The sequence below is a fragment of the Sinocyclocheilus grahami genome, unplaced genomic scaffold, assembly GCF_001515645.1.
Source record: "Sinocyclocheilus grahami isolate Dianchi unplaced genomic scaffold, SAMN03320097.WGS_v1.1 scaffold702.1, whole genome shotgun sequence".
Lineage (NCBI taxonomy): Eukaryota > Metazoa > Chordata > Actinopteri > Cypriniformes > Cyprinidae > Sinocyclocheilus > Sinocyclocheilus grahami.
The window spans coordinates 482924-500505 of NW_015505881.1; the positions used below are offsets into that span (position 1 = coordinate 482924).

The 17582-nt window shown below is 35.0% G+C and overlaps 1 protein-coding gene across 6 annotated transcripts in view; it reads right to left on the bottom strand.

Annotated features, from left to right (window-relative positions):
* The window catches only part of unm_hu7910 (un-named hu7910), a 53147-nt gene that overhangs the window by 20220 nt on the left and 15345 nt on the right, over positions 1–17582 (bottom strand). For 3 of the 6 annotated variants that reach the window (XM_016243849.1, XM_016243851.1, XM_016243850.1), the window contains 3 exons: positions 17298–17390; positions 6702–6740; positions 2291–4892 (listed from right to left, as the gene is read on the bottom strand). The exons of 1 other annotated variant lie outside the window; for it this stretch is intronic. In XM_016243849.1, the coding sequence (XP_016099335.1) occupies positions 2908–4892; positions 6702–6740; positions 17298–17390 (2117 nt within the window). In that variant the 3' untranslated portion in view covers positions 2291–2907. Of the gene's footprint in view, positions 1–1423; positions 1481–2290; positions 4893–6701; positions 6741–17297; positions 17391–17582 lie in introns of those variants that run through there. 2 more of the 6 variants (XM_016243852.1, XM_016243853.1) reach the window with 1 other exon arrangement.

Sequence of the window (17582 nt, forward strand, 5' to 3'; positions counted from 1 at the left end):
CGCTTGGTTTTCTATGGGAGAAAAAATGGTTTGGTGAAATTTTGTGGGTTGTGGGCTCATATTATGGGCTCATCTGCTTAAATGTACATAGTATACAGTAATATATTTGATTAATTAGATGCCAAATTTAATAATTTATTATCACTGTCTTGAGGCAATAAAACACGTTAAGTGTTTTTTTTATGGGAAATGTTTAACGTGCAGTTGTGCGCGTTCCGTAACTTGCGTTTATATCCTCATGCCATGATACAAAGTTATGGAAACTAAGCAACCGAAAGCAATATGTGTCTTCCTCAGATGTTGTTAGTTCTGTACTTCAGCGTTGGGTAAAATAGCATTATAATCTCCTTTGTGGTAGAGAAAGCTGCTTACATGTAGGCTACGGGAAACAGCGAAGATGTTGAATTAAACATACACACAATGAGCTTTTCCACATGTTTATACTGGCCCCGATAATCAAAACTTCTACTTAGCGCTGGCTCCATTTCTGCAGATCACTTTTTGTGAATGAATGATTTGATTCACCTGTTGCTTTGGTCTTCATCAACAGCCGCTTGCGCCACCTGCTGGTGAGCGATTGACAGCAGCTGGAGATCATGCATCGGTGCTCTACTGCTATTCCTGCAGCTCTCGGATGTGCAATGGTAAATTTTCTGCCGAATTTGAACCACCGAATTTGTGGAAGCGAATTTGGAAAGTGAAATACAATGGACCAAAATTTGCCTGTCGAATATTATACATCATATTTTTAAACAGATTGAATATTTTGGAAGTGAATTCTGGGTGAATATGAATTATTGAATTTTTAATTATGAAAATGTGTGTGAAATATTTTGAATTGAAATATTCACAGCTTAAATCAACAACTATGTTAGATTTCAGGACCTAAAAATGCAAGCCCTGGAAATACAAGGCATTAAAATGCAAGCACTGCTAATGCAATGCATTCTTTTTTTAATTAGTGCTATTCAACATGCTCAAATATTGCCATTTTAACAGTGTAAATAGAATCTACAGCCATGCAGTGTATCAATTATATTTGCCATGAGTTTCATAGACCATAATGACATTTGTGTATCTTGAGAAACAAGATGTTATTTTCATTGCAAGATGTCAAAAATGATCTGCAATAGTAATCTTCCCCTAACAACGTTGCATCAATTCCATCGCCAAAATTATGTTCAGTTGACATTTCTGCCAATAGTGTGCCAGAACCCTGGTTTTGCACAGATTTTTTCCCCCCTTTTTTGCGTAAAAGTGAATGGACATCAGAGACGTCTTGCAGACCCCAAACTTGGATGGTTCCAAATATGCACTTCTACTGAGGTGCACAGATACCATCTGTCTGACACTAGATGTTTCATGTCATGTCAAGGATGTCATGATGTCATGGCATGAAGAATTGCTTCTATCATTTACTTACCTTTTTCCCCTAAGGGGTTCTCGGGTGATGCCACCATAACAGGCTTCTCAGTCAGACCTGTATGAATGTTGAGTAAAATCAGACACATTCCCAACAAGAGAAAAGAAAGAAAGAAAGAAAAAAAAAACTTCTCTCAAGGACAAAGTTTAGGCCTATTTCTGCAATGGAATTCTACAAAAAGTACCATAATAAATTAAAGTATTGCTATCTATCATACAGCATTACTTTAAATAAAAAGTCTATTAATCTTGGGTTGTTAAGAATACAAATAAACTCATCTTATCAACGCACACACAAATGAGTAAAATTGACCATGTATTAATCAGACCAAATAACATTTAAATAAGGGGAAACAAATATATATATACAGTGGGGCAAAAAAGTATTTAGTCCGCCACCAATTGTGCAAGTTCTCCCACTTAAAAAGATGAGAGAGGCCTGTAATTTTCATCATGGCTATACCTCAACTATGAGAGACAAAATGAGAAAAAAAAATCCAGAAAATCACATTGTAGGATTTTTAAAGAATTAATTGGTAAATTCCTCGGTAAAATAAGTATTTGGTCACCTACAAACAAGCAAGATTTCTGGCTCTCACATACCTGTAACTTCTTTTTACTTCACCTGGATTTTAATTGTTATTTGATCCTCAAAATTGTGATTTGATCCTCAAAAACAGATTAATGTCATGTGTAAAGGAGCCCTAATTAGTGTACAGTCAAGATATCCTTAAAAAAGTAGTTAGCAACAGTACAAGCTACAAACAAAAAGCTTCTAACTACATTGAAGCTAAGAGTATGACATTTATAAATATATAAGTTTCAATTGATATTTACTTCCGCAAATAGCAAGTTTTTTTTATCTGGCTGAAAACAAAGAGTATAATAAAATATAAAAAAATATTCACAGGGTAAAATTATTAAAACATGCTAATTTATATAACTCACTTCTGTGCAAGCTAAGTCACTTATTGCAGAGGTTTTCGACTCTGTCCTGGAGTCCCCCCAACACTGCACATTTTGAATGTGTCCCATTTCAGATCTTGGGGTCTCTACTAATGAGGTGATGACGTGAATCAGGGGGGTTTGATTAAGGAGAAATGCAAAATGTGAACGGTTGGAGAGGGCCACAGGAACAGGGTTGAAAACCGCTGGTTTGTTGGATCTAAGAAATCAGAAATCATTTATTTACATGAAACATCCACGCAAACTGATTCACTGAGTCAAACCTCCCAACACAGTGAGTTGACAGATGGGTTATTACCTCCTTCACTCAGCTGTACCATGCCAACAGCAATGTAGTGTTTTGTTTTACTACACGACTAGTTAAAAAGTAGCTTGCTACCATTTTGAACAGCTGCCACTGTCACTAAAAACAGTTAGTAGTCACGCTACTTTTAGTTATTTACTTTGCAGCGCTGTTCCTAGTAAACACCTTAGGAGTTTTTATTTCCAATCAAATCTCACGGTTATGTCAGTTTACTATTATTTCTTGATATTTTTTTTTGAAGATTTAAGTAAACCACGAGTAGACAGTTTCTCGTCTTTTTCATTTTCTGATTGGTCAACTTTTTGGCCATGCGTTTTTTTATTTAAATGTGCCTCTTTTTCTTGTTTGTAATTGTTCACATTTTCTTTTTTCTCCTTTACATCTTTCTCTATTTGCCCCTTTGGTGCACTCTCTTTTATTTTGTTAAGCCTTTCTTTCTCTGCTTTCTCTTTCTCTTTCTCCAGTCTTTGCTTTTCTGCTTTTTCTTTATTGAGCCTCTCTTTTTCTGCTTTTTCTTTGGCCAGTCTTTCTTTTTCTGCTTTTTCTTTAGCGAGTCTCTCTTTTTCTGCCTTTTCTTTCTCAAGTCTTTCTTTTTCTGCCTTTTCTTTCTCAAGTCTTTCTTTTTCTGCTTTTTCTTTAGCAAGTCTCTCTTTTTCTGCCTTTTCTTTCTCAAGTCTTTCTTTTTCTGCCTTTTCTTTCTCAAGTCTTTCTTTTTCTGCTTTTTCTTTAGCAAGTCTCTCTTTTTCTGCCTTTTCTTTCTCAAGTCTTTCTTTTTCTGCTTTTTCTTTAGCAAGTCTCTCTTTTTCTGCCTTTTCTTTCTCAAGTCTTTCTTTTTCTGCCTTTTCTTTCTCAAGTCTTTCTTTTTCTGCTTTTTCTTTAGCAAGTCTCTCTTTTTCTGCCTTTTCTTTCTCCAGTCTTTCTTTTTCCGCTTTTTCTTTAGCAAGTCTCTCTTTTTCTGCTTTCTCTTTGACCAGTCTTTCTTTTTCCAATTTCTCTTTCTCCAGTCTTTCTTTTTCCACATTTTCTTTAGCAAGTCTCTCTTTCTCTGCCTTTTCTTTGGCCAGTCTTTCTTTTTCTGCTTTCTCTTTTTCCAGTCTTTCTTTTTCTGCTTTTTCTTTAGTAATTCTCTCTTTTTCTGCCTTTTCTTTGGCCAGTCTTTCTTTTTCTGCTTTCTCTTTTTCCAGTCTTTCTTTTTCTGCTTTTTCTTTAGCAAATCTCTCTTTTTCTGCCTTTTCTTTGGCCAGTCTTTCTTTTTCTGCTTTCTCTTTTTCCAGTCTTTCTTTTTCTGCTTTTTCTTTAGCAAATCTCTCTTTTTCTGCCTTTTCTTTGGCCAGTCTTTCTTTTTCTGCTTTCTCTTTTTCCAGTCTTTCTTTTTCTGCTTTTTCTTTAGCAAATCTCTCTTTTTCTGCCTTTTCTTTGGCCAGTCTTTCTTTTTCTGCTTTCTCTTTTTCCAGTCTTTCTTTTTCTGCTTTTTCTTTAGAGACTTTCTCTTTTTCTGCCTTTTCTTTCTGAAGTCTTTCTTTTTCCACTTTTTCTTTAGAGAATTTCTCCTTTTCTGCCTTTTCTTTAGCCAGTCTTTCTTTTTCTGCTTTTTCTTTAGCCAGTCTTTCTTTTTCTGCCTTTTGTTTCTCAAGTCTCTCTTTTTCTGCCTTTTGTTTCTCAAGTCTCTCTTTTTCTGCCTTTTCTTTAGCCAGTCTTTCTTTTTCTGCTTTCTCTTTCTCCAGTCTTTCTTTTTCTGCTTTCTCTTTCTCCAGTCTTTCTTTCTCTGCTTTCTCTTTCTCCAATCTTTCTTTTTCTGCCTTTTCTTTAGCCATTTTTTCTTTTTCAAGTTTTTCCTTTTCTGCCCTTTCTTTATCTGCTTTTTCTTTGGCCAGTCTTTCATTTTCTGCTTTTTCTTTAGCCAGTCTTTCCTTTTCTGCTTTCTCTTTCTCCATCTCTTCTTTTTCTGCTTTCTCCTTGGCTAGTTTCTCCTCTTGTTCTCTTTGTATTCGTTCCTCTTGAAGCTTAGCTTCTGCCTCTTCTTTGACTTTTTTGGCAGCAAGAGCAGCTTGTCTCTCCTCTTCCTCCTGAGCCAAAACACTACGGACCTCAGCAAGGGCTAGTTTGGCAATCTTTTTGGCTTCAATCTTCTCATGAATAATTCGTAGCTGCTCCTTCAGAGCTGCTTTCAGCTTTTGCCCAATATCCCTGGTAGGATGTTCTGAGAATGAGTGGGACAAAAATTCACATCTCAGAAGGCTCATCATTCCCATGTCCCATGCAAACACACATATTATTAGATTGAGTGTGTGTCTTACTGTCTATAATTCATGAGAAAGGAAAATTCACATTCAGTTCTTTCGTTTAGAATTAGGATTTATTTTTAATGAGGTTCAGTTTATTTGTCAATTTTAAGAATAAACTTGCAAGCTATCAGTAATTTTAGTTCAAGTCACTCTGTACGGTTTTAATGATTTATTGATTAAGTGATAGTTTGAAATACAAAGACTCCAATTGTTTTCATTCATGAATCTGATGAAGGGCTGTCGCGATAACCGCAATATCGCAATACACGCTATTGAAGAGCAAACCGCATAGGAATGCAAGAACCGCAATTTTTGCGTGTTTTATTTTTTCAAAGGGTTATGCCCTTCTCGTTTTACACTTTGTGCATGTGTACTGAATATTAAATAAGTTTGTAATGATAACAACGTGTACCATGCTGATTTGTACTGAGGCTCCGTATATTTGCACTTAAGCCTAAACAGACAACGAATGAGAGAGAGATCAACTGAGAATGTGCGATTACTTGCGAGTCATATATTTGTTAAAATAGGTTGTCATGTTCAAGGAAAGCCAAATCTCTGTCTTGGCATCGACGTATTGGTCAGCTGAGCCTTCTAACATGGCGGTCAAAGTTAAAATGATTTCAACAGCGTTTTTTATTTTGTCTCTCTTTGAATGAATCAGCATTTTTGAACGTGTAGTTGAATGAATGGTTTAAAGACTCACTCAAAGACAGTCCCTTTCCACCACCTTGAGGCGCAACACTGTAACTGCACTGACTGACAGCCCGTCTAGAACACGCGCAGTTGGAAATATCAATAGAAAGTCTCTTGTCCAGTCAGATTCGAGGATCAGAATGAACTGTTATACATATAGGCAAACAATAGCCTAACAATCTTATTGTCAGGTTTATGTTCTGTTATGTGGATCGTTATTTTGTCATTCTCTTCTGTTTACTTCACTTCCTGTTTCAACGCTATTTGGTTTCGGTTTCTGAATATGACCTTGTTATATCGTAACATACACACAAATTTTTTATATATATATATATATATATTAGGAGTGTAACGGTACACAAATATGACGGTTCGGTACGTACCTCGGTTTTAACGTCACGGTTCGGTATGATTTCGGTACAGCAGGGGGAAAAACTTTTTTTTTTTAAATGGTTTACTGAACAAGTTGCTCTTTCTTTAAATACATTCAGTTATAGTTTAAATGTTCTTAGTGATAAAAATCTACCTCAGTTTATGCTTAAAACTATAGGGAGCCCTTTTACATTATAAGGTTACAATTAGGCCTAACAACTTAACCCAAACTTAAATTGAATTACTATTTATTTTAAAATAGATGATCAACACTCAACTTAAAAAAAATAATAATAATTGTATGCAAACATGTAAACTGCACATAATGCAGTTTTTAAATTATAATATACTGCATAATACTGATAATACATTGGCTATTGAGCCACTCAAAATTACCGCAAGGGAAATTCCTTCACCGCGACAGCCCTAATCTGATGAAGTCGCATTGTTGTGCAACTGATGTCCCTTACACACACACACAGAATTTGTATGTATATATACACAGAAACATATGCATCATGTGTTCTGCAGAAAAAAAACGTCATGCAGGTTTTGGAACAACATGAGGGTGAGTATATCGTGATTTAAAAATTATTTTTTGAGCATTACTGAAGCTAATTTATTATGCTACTAACTCCATAACTCATGCTAAGTACCTCTGTCTTTTTTAAGCCCCACTTCTTTAGGTCTCTCATCTGCATTGAAAGAGGGGTAAACAGGACTTAGAAGAAAGAATGACCTGGAAAGATGTGTAATTGTTGCAATTGCCAAGTTACAGAACACATGCTCTACTAAAATCCAACATCCAGCACAATCACCTTTAGCTGAATACTAAAAAATGTGAAAAGAAAAGAATACAAAAAAAAAGTGAATGCATTGGGTAAGATATAGCAAGTAATCATATCAGATGGCATTATTAGTTCTTTCAATTAAAAACAAAAACTTTTTAAAGGGTTAATTCACACAAAAATGAAAATTCTGTAACCATTTATTCAACCTCCTAATATTCCGTTATCTTCAGAACACAAATGAAGATATTTAAAAAATGTTCTCCCCTTAAGTATGTTTTTCCCCCTTAGTATCCAAACAGCATTTTCTGTAGGGAAGAAAACGATAAGAATGATAAACAGACCCTCACAAATCCACACGCAAACACTAGGCTAACTATCACCAGACAATGTGGTCCACAGAAGTAATTAAACACTGTAAAAAATTGGAAACCTTTAGAACTTTTAGAAAATTAATCTTGTCAGAAGATGTATCCCTGTGGTTATGATGTTACTGGTTTTCAGAAGGGGCAAAATATTGGCCTGCATCAACTAGTGAGATCACTGAAATTTGGTAAAGAACTGCCCAATGCATTATTATAACCTAGAAGGTGGGTCACCTTTTGGTTCACTATAAACTAGGGATGTACCGATCCGATACTCACAGAGCCGATCCTCCCTATACGCAAAATACGCAAGCTGCGAAGGGCCCCCGAAACACCAGGGGGCCCTTTGCTCTCAAAGATGATTTAATTTTAGTTTTGTTTTTGAATTTGGCCAGCGGTTATGAAAACATGAATGGTCTTTTCTTTTAATGTGGTGCACTGTTGCCCTTTCAACGTAAAAATCTGTCAAATCATGTAATGTGAATGTCTTACAGTCTTGCGCGAGACTAAAAAAAACAAAACAAGTTGAAAGCGTACCGAACTGCGCCTCATGCGCGATTTGAGACAGCGTGAAACACGGACCAATGAGTTTCATTAATTCGTTCATAACCACTCATACCCCACTCCACCGCCCCAACCCTCCCGCCGATACAGTTTTGTGTAGGGCCCCCAGGAGTCTAGGATCAGCACTGGATACTCAGTACCGGTATCGGCTCCGATACTGGCATTTTCTGTCGGATTGGGTATTGGTCGAACGAGATCGATCCAAATCCGACATTGTGCGTATACTATTCTGTGTTATTGTTAAGCCCCACGAAAGGCACAAAAAACATTAAAGCACTATAAAGTTTTCAAGCTCTATATTACAAGTGTTCCATTGTTTAATGTGAGGTACAGATAAGTATTTAAGTCGTTAAATTCTTCTCTTCTCTCCGTTGCGGTTGTCTGTCATCCTCCATTCAAACTGCGTGATGCATTCGGTTACGACAGTCAAGACGATGAAACTCTCTCCAAGAGCACAGTAAATGAAATGTAAAACTGTTAAAAGAAAAGGCTCAAACTATCGCACAGATATAATATACTAAGCATAGAGATCTCTTCGCTTTGTGCTTTCTATGTGGAGTGCTGTGCGCTGTGTCTCCGTGTTGCTTCAAGCACATCATTCTGTGCAGGGGATGTGCATAAGTGCTTTGTGCCGCTCTGTATTGGAGCCTTTCATATTATAATACTTTTGTGCAATTAAAGATTATTAATAGCCTTTATTTTTCTGTCCTATCCATCATATGTTGCTGCCTCCATTACTGTGCCTTACATTTAAAATAAATATCTTTTAATTTTATAGTATATATTTATATATAAATGTTTTTCATGAATGTATTTTACAACAATACAAAGAGCAATGTAACATTTTACCAGATTTAGTCATACACATTCACTTTTATTTGTTCCCCACTAAATAAATGTTATTTCACTAAATGTTTAGATTTGATAAAATTGTGCACTAATTTTTCAAGAATAACTTTTGCTGCTGAATTATCCACTAGGTTATAATAGTATTTTTGTCATAGATTATGATTATATATTTTTTTCATTTTGTTATTTTTCTTTAAAATTAAGTTGTCTATATTTAGTAGATTGTGTTTAACACACAAAATAGTGATGTTCAGGTCACCACACTGGATCGGGATCGGATCGGTTGTGAAAAAATGGTATCGTGCATCCCTATTATAAACATCAAGAAAGAACTTTAATCAGCAAAAAAAATATCTTGAATGACCATGATCACCAAAATGCTTGAATTAATTTTTCTAGGGAGCCTAAAGAATTGACTATGAAGCATTGGTCAGGTCTAGTCTCTGCAATGTTACGTGGCAGTAAAATGAAGTCAGCTGAGTACTGAATGACCATCCAATGACAACACTCACATATTAAGACGACAGTGCCAAAATTCATCTGGCTCAAATTGTTAAAGAGTGGTTCAGGGAGAACAATGAATCATTTCTACACATGAACTGGGCACCACAGAATCCCGACCTTAACGCATGCAGAGCTGGGTAGATTAGTTACAAATTGATATCCATTACTGATTCCAAATTACATGACACAAATTGAAGTTAGTAACGTAATCCATTTCATTACACATTTTAGGTAATATAATCAGACTACTGTTTGATTACTTTTGACCTAACTCATTTATCACATTGATTTAAATAGGATAATCTTGTACCATATCTGGATGCACCGATAACGATACTGGTATCAGTATCGGGCCCGATACTGAGCTTCTGTACTCATACTCATTAAAATGCCCCGATACCAAATGCCGATACCACACAGCATGTGATCAGTGCCATATTCAGACAAAGAAACACCGACAACAGAACAACAGAGAGCAGAATGGAGTTATAAGAGATTAAGGATGTCTACGAAGTATATGTATGCAATGAATATAATGTTAAACTTTCAGTATTAACGTCTGTATAGCTGATGTGCATATCTACATAAAATGCAAAGAAAAAGAAAATATATCCCATTTGTTGTTACTGACAACATGAAGTGCATTAAACATTACATTATGTCAAGGTTTCCCAAACTGGCATTCGTAAACGAACTGCAGGGGGTTTGCGAGTTTAATGAAAAGCAAATAATGAATCCAATCATAAAAATGTAACATTAAAATTAATAATTTTAAAATAACATCAATCAAAAGAAAACACTTACTAAAAAATGTAAATATTTTATTTGTTTACCTGCATGTCATGTGACCATTAACCAACGTCAGAGAACTGTGGACATGCAAATATGATACTTAATTATTAAAATATTGATTTAAATTTCTCAGGGGTACTTTAAGTAAATATATTAGGTGAAAGAGGTTTGACTGACAAAAAAAAAAGTTCAGCAATCCCTGCATTATTTGTTATTTACATGCAATGCATTTTAATGTTTTTGAAAGACAAAAGCCTTCCAAAGGCAAAGTAATGCATGATTAAATAACCCTCTGCATGTTCATCAGTAGTTGATGTAATGTTGAAATGCTAAGAAAACACTTCTTAAAACTTAAATGATTTTTTGTAAAAATCAAGTGATCAGTGGGCTAATGAATATTTTTCATTTAATTAAATTTTTTATTTTAAAATGTAATTGAATCTAATTACAAGTATTTCAGTTTTGGAATCTAATTGCATAATCCAAATTACATGTAATCAGATACTACCCAGCTCTGACTGCACACAAATACTTTGGGATGTTCTCAGGAAGACTTTATGGAGTGATTTGACTGTCATCAATGCAAGTTTTCAATCAAAAAAGTTACCCAGGTCTGGACAGAAATAAATGTTGCAACATTGCTTATGGTTGTCGAAATACTGCCACAACTAATGTGCGCCATAATCACATAAGACAGGTACGCAGTGCATCCCACTAATTTGAAATATCTCGATTTTTATCTACTGTTTTAGCTGAAATGTAGCTGTCTTCAGTTGGACGCCTGTCACAATCATGGATTAAGAATAAATGAGAAATGACTAAGACATAAACACTGAGCAATGAACATACATGGAGCACATCAAATACGGTAAACTTAAACTCAAAAGCATGCTTGACATGAGAACCAATGAGGTTTGTTTGCTTCTGTATACACACTGAATAATGTTTATGAAATTTTTCGACTTTTAAATTGATAAGAGAATATTAAAAATATCTTCATTTGTGTTCAGAACATGAACGAAAGACTTATGGGTTTGTAAAGACATGAGGCTGAGTGAATGAAAATTTGGGTGGGGTAAACTATCCCTTTATTTCATTCTCCCTATTAGAGGTTGACTGTTTGATTGGTTCTGCAGATTAATCAGCACCGATAGCTAGTTGCTGGAACAATCGGTTATCGGCAAAGATACAGATGTTTTTCTGGGTTGCATCTGTTGCTGGAGTGGCAGAGAAGGTCTGCTGTCATTATACAGTACAAGAGCGGACTCTAGAGATGGAATTACTGACGCCTCCAGCTGTTTGTTTTGACATGTGAAATTTCAGATGCCGATTTAAAACGGTGAACGAAATTGTATATACACTATACACTATCATACATGTTTACGTACATATCATTATAAAGTAATTAATTAGTTGACCTGATGCTGTACTAGTGGAGAACAACAGTATGTTTACGGTCAAAGCTAAAAGGGCGCTAACATTAGCAGTACCTTCAAGTGTTTGAAAGAATGTGACAAAAATAATGTTTAATGTCACAATTGTTACCATCTATTTGCAATAGTTTATATCCAGCTGGCTGCTTTTATGCATATTTAAAGCTACATGAGTGACATGAGAAAGCAAACTGATATGTTCATGCAGCGACAGAATCATAAAATTAATCCAATTTCAGTTATTTTTCAGTTTTTTTTATCATCACTGGGATACATATTTTGTTATTTTGATTAGAAAATTATTAAAGGGTTAGTTCACCCAAAAATTTAAATTAGTCCATAAATTACTCACCCTCAAGTAATCCTAGGTGTATATGACTTTTTTCTTTCAGACGAATCCAGTCATATTAAAAATCCAGTATAAATTATATAAATGAATCAAGTTATATTAAAAATTGTCTTTGATCTTTCAAGGTTTAATGGCACTCAGCGAGTGTTGCAGTGCATCAGTCCAAAATAAGTGAAATAAAACGCTTCCGCGTTCGTCACTTCTGAGCGGTGCATGCGCAACGCTGACCTCATACGTTATCCGCCCAGAGTTGCTTCCGTGTACAACAGTGAGTGCAAGCTAGATTAAATTGATTATTACATATTAAATATGGTTATTTTTCTTACAAAAATGCATCGATTCGCTACAGGAGGACTTTGTTCACCCCCCCGGAGCCGTGTGAGACACTTTTTATTAAGGATGGATGCTTTTTATTTGACTTCTTTTGGACTGATGCACTGCAACACCCGCTGAGTGCCATTAAACAGCTTGAAAGATCAAAGACAATTTTTAATATAACTTCGACTGGATTTGTCTGAAAGAAGAAAGTCATATACACCTAGGATGACTTGAGGGCGAGTAATTTATGGGCTAATTTTCATTTTTGGGTGAACTAACCCTTTAAGCCTTCTAAAATAGAAGCAAAAAAAGTGCAAGATACACATACAATATACATATGCATGTAATTTCAATGCTATGGCCTTTGTGATATTTAAAGATGGCCATCTTTAACCATGATTGTTTGGATTTATATGAAATGGCAACACTTTACAATAAGAGTAATTTTGTAACAAACTAAGGTTAGTAAATGCTGTATAAAAGCTCATTAAGATTGTTAAATTCAACATTTATTAATACATTTAAAAATTTTGAAAGTTGGTAAATATTAAAGTTGTTATTTGTTATTAATTAATGCACTAAGACGAATGATCACTGTATAATTAATATAATAATATTCAGAGTTGTGGACTCGAGTCGCATGAATTTTGTGGACTTGTGACTTGACTTGACATAATCAAAGACTTGTGACTCGACTTAGACAACAATGACTCGAAACTTGACTTGGACTTGAGACCTGTGACTCGCCAAGTCTTTACCTTCAAAAGAAAAAAAAAACAGAGTTCTGATCAATATACTAATATATGTTACTGAAGCGTATAATCACACTGAATTAGCACAGTTTTTGGCAATGAGCCAGAGAGGGACATAACCACTATAAACCATGTATATAATAATGAAGAAGAAGAAGAAGAGCCAATGTATATTGAAACAATAATAATAATAATAGGCTAAACCTTTCAAACATAATTAGATTTTTTTCCCACGTCAAACGCTTGTATGTAGCCATATAACATATAAACACATAAAGTTCACTCTATTCTTCCTGTTTACCGGCCACTCACTTTCATGTGTTTCAGAAGAAATGGACAAATTCCATTTGGTTGTCCATGGTTGTAAATCCATCAGCTCTTATAGCACACATATAGCCCTTAAACTAAGCCATCAACTGTGATCATTATGAACTTGTAAACACAAAATACATTTACTTATATAGTATATTTGTGTATCTGAATAGCTACAGTTTTGCCATGAATAATTTTGCATGCCTCAGGTATAAATCTGCTATAGTGAACGGTGTGGTGCCGGACATGTTACGTTTAGGCTAGAGGTCTGCATTCCCGCGGGAACCACGGGACCCGACCGGATTTTTTACGCCACAGGATTAAATTCCCGAATAAAATGCGGTAGCGGTCGGTAACTCTGGTGTAATTTGAATGCGAGTGGATGGTCTAACAATATCCCGTTCCCGACGTCCATTTAGAACAGCATATCTGCGCTTTATTCTTATTGACCACCGGTACAGCTTGCGTTTAGGACTGTTATGCACGCACTGCACGCATGCTTTAAACGTCACACGTTTTATTTGCATGGTCTGTGCGCAGCATGTGCATATGCTCAGAGCAGGCTGTACCTGTGGTAAATATACCGCCCTCAGACAGAACAGGCAGGTTGTCGATGAGTGACAGAGCAGAATAAAGATGGAGCAAAGTGTGGATGCGCTTTCATTGAAGGACGTTCAACTCGGTTTTGTTTATATTTTGCTTGGCCTATAATTTTAAATGAAAGATGTCCCATTTATTTATTTTTCTCTGCGACACTTTTCCTACGGTGTTAACAGAAAAATGTCAAACTAATTTAGTATTTTGACAAGACGAATAAAAATAAGAAATAAAATTTTTGTACAACATTTTTATTTTCTCTGACACGTTTTTCCTACTGTGTTGCATAAAATATTAAACCAATTTTGTGTCTTAAGATAATTCATATAAATTCAAGTCAAAGTCAATAAATTCAAGACTCTTGACAAGACGAATAAAATAACATACAATTTTGTGCAGACTACACTTTTATTTGTCAGCTCTCTTTCTTTCAGTAGTGGAAATTTAAATGTGAGATTCTGGAAACGAGATCTAAATTTAGTGGGAACGGTCGGGTAGAAAATTATTCTAAGTGGAGAGTGGGTGAACAAAGAGTGAATATATAGCAGGAGCGGGCCCGCTCTCCTGGAGACCGTGGGCTCATGCACACTAGCACTCGCAGTGCACATACATAATGCCAGGTTCACATTACTCCATTTGCTGTGCGTATGTGGTGCGTATTATTTCCACGCTCATGTTAACGGATTAATAAAGCGCGCACACTGCACACTGTTGCTGTCCAGCAGTGCGTTCCACGAGCGGTGCGTCTGCAGCAGTACAGAGATGGTTTCCGTACCGAGTCTATTTTTGCTGCGCTGCAAGCAATTTTTGCAGTAAATATGAACATGGATTGACACGAAAATGTAGTAATTACACCATAAATGCACATTATTAAAGTCTACGGTGTTTCACAGTAAACACATATGGCTTTTTGGCTAGGTTTAAAGGAAAAGAGCACTTTTAGATAAACAAGACAATAATAGATGGCAGGTAGGAAAACAAAGTTCTTTAATAAAGATTTAAATGCAAAAGGAAAGGCAGTAGAGTTGACCATTTCTGTCAATGGTAAGTTTGTGATAACGTAAGAAAAGTAGTTTAAATGTTTTGCCACTTGCTTGAGCAACTTAAAATATAAATCTAAAGTAAATGCAAAAGTAAAAAGCAATGAATAATGTGTTGCTTATGTTTATTGTTAAACATGTCTTTGAAAGATTGTATTACTGTACTGTGTAAAAAAAAAAAGAAAAAGAATTGCAATGCTGAAAAAGCAATTTCAGTGACAATGTTCGGATTTGAAATCAAAATAATGGATAAATGTTGTGTTTGTGGTAAACAGCCACGGCTCAGTAGCGGACTCCTGTGTGAAAGCTGCTTCTCCTCTCACAAGAGACACCTAAGAGGGGAATTCCCCCCATTTTCAAAAATGAAATTCAGGCCCTGAATAAATGTCTAAAAATCCTGATTGGAGTATCACTATAAGCAGTTATAAATGATAAAAAAAGGAAGGCTTTAAAAACATCGGTATCGGTATACTGCTTTCTGTGATCGGCCTCAAAAATCCTGATCGGAGCACCCCTAAACATGACCGTAAATATAAACTCACGATTGAATGTAACAAAACAAATTATTACTTTTCGTTAAAATCTTTATTAATGCCAAAAATGCTTACATTTATATGTCTTTTTGTTCGATCGGGCAGCCATGTTGCAGATGAAGCTGGTTTACGCTGAGATAATTCATACCCCTTCGTTGGAAGTGTGGTCCCGAAAAATCTTCGTTTGAAGTGCTATCTGGCCCTTCCCCTTACCCCTACCCCTCCAACCAAAGGAGAGACACCCCTACCCCTTCATATGAACGCGCAAAACGGAGGGGTGGGGAAAGGGTTAAGGGGTAGAATTGGGATTGGGCATTACTTGTAACTTGCAAAACAGCGACTTGGTCCCACCTCTGTTAATATTTAATTAATTAAAGTACAGTACATTTTCATGGTCCAATTCTTACACTATTTTGCTTGGAGCGTTATGTTTGCTTTCATTCAGTATCAATTTTAAAAACTATTGGTTGATTAATCTGTTATTATCGGTTATTGTTATTGGTAAAATCCACTATCGGTTGATAGTGTCAATTCAGTGCAAAAACTTGCACATGCAATTTAACACATTTACTTGTTTAAACCTATGATTTCTAAGTATTATTAGCATCTGATATACTTATAGAAATCCACTATACAATTTTTATAACTTGATTTCTTTATTTTTTTTTAAGTTAATACTAATAGTTCAGTATTGAATATCAATGCAGATTTTCATGATTCTCAATACCAAAATGCTAATATGCTTAGATTCTACAAATTTGATCTATACTTTTGACTTTTTTTGTTGCTGTTACTAATTCCATTTTTATGGTAAGAACATTTTAAAGAAAAATCATACAATTTTTATAACTTGATTTCTTTATTTTTTTTTAAGTTAATACCAATAGTTCAGTATTGAATATCAATGCAGATTTTCATGATTCTCAATACCAAAATGCTAATATGCTTAGATTCTACAAATTTGATCTATACTTTTGACTTTTTTTGTTACTGTTACTAATTCCATTTTTATGGTAAGAACATTTTAAAGAAAAATACACTCAATACTGTGAACTGAATTTGGGAAATTAGGGGAAAAAATAAGTTGAACTATGCTGGCTTGTGGCCTCTAGAAGGATATATTAAGGGTCAAAAATGCAACTCATGGTAGGTCTGTCATAGAGGTTTACACGTTATTGTTAAATATCAGTTTGGAGAAAAACTTGTGTGTCCTTATAAGGCTTTATGGTTTTATGTAGGCTGCAAAGTAACTTATATTTTTGTATAAGTCTTGCACAATTACAAGGTAAGTACTGTATGTGCAAATTAAAACATTTTCATTACTTTTGTGAGGGCTAATATTGTTGAAGCACATTGCATTACACACAGCTGTCCTTCTCTATATAAATGTTGCAACACAGACGACACCATGCAGGGATCTACAAAGTGATGCATCAGACAACCATGACAAGCAGTGCCACTTAAAAATAAATTCAAATGAAAGTGTCAATTATCAATAACAGAAATTGTCATTATATTAATTCAAAAATAAGTTAAAAACTTTTCAAATTGACAAATAGATTTAAAACAAATTAATGTACTTGTTTAAAAATGTAGCTAAATGTAACAATAATAATATACATTGATAAATAATTTTAATTGCTTTCCTTAATCTATTTATAAAAATGCTTTTTAATATTTCTGCAATAAACAATTATATTTTTTCAAAAAATACATTTACATAATATTTAAACATTAATTCAATTATTTTAAAAATCGAATTTGTTTTATTGTTTCAAATAACCATTCATTTGTCAATTTGTAAAGTTTATTTTTAACCATACACTCTCATGAATCCACTTCAGTCAAGTTTGTGAGCCAAGAGCCAAATCAGAATAAAATGCTACTTGCTTCTTCAAAGACCTCAAACAACACACCAATGGATACCTTCCAACATGCCAGTGTAAGAGAAAAGCTACATCGTTTTGCAGCTTTCTCAGTGCAAGCAAACACAATCGACAAACACAAAGCATAGGTACACGACACGTGGCCATGATAGCCACAAAAATGTCTTTACATGTAAGCTTGGAATGGCCTGCTTGGATACGGTCTCCTTCTGTTGTGACATTTTTTCTTAAGGTTTTTTCCTTAGCAGCCACAGTAGCATTTTCTGAAGGGAAGAAAGTTATATGAATACCAATAAATAAAAAGGCAAATATACACACGCATAGAAAGATAATTATAAAACGGATATATGATTCTGATTGGTTGAGCCAAGTTCGACGCTGTTGTAAATTATGTAATGGATAATCAACGGCTAGCCGTGCATTAAAGGATTTTAAGTACACAACGTCGAGGCAAA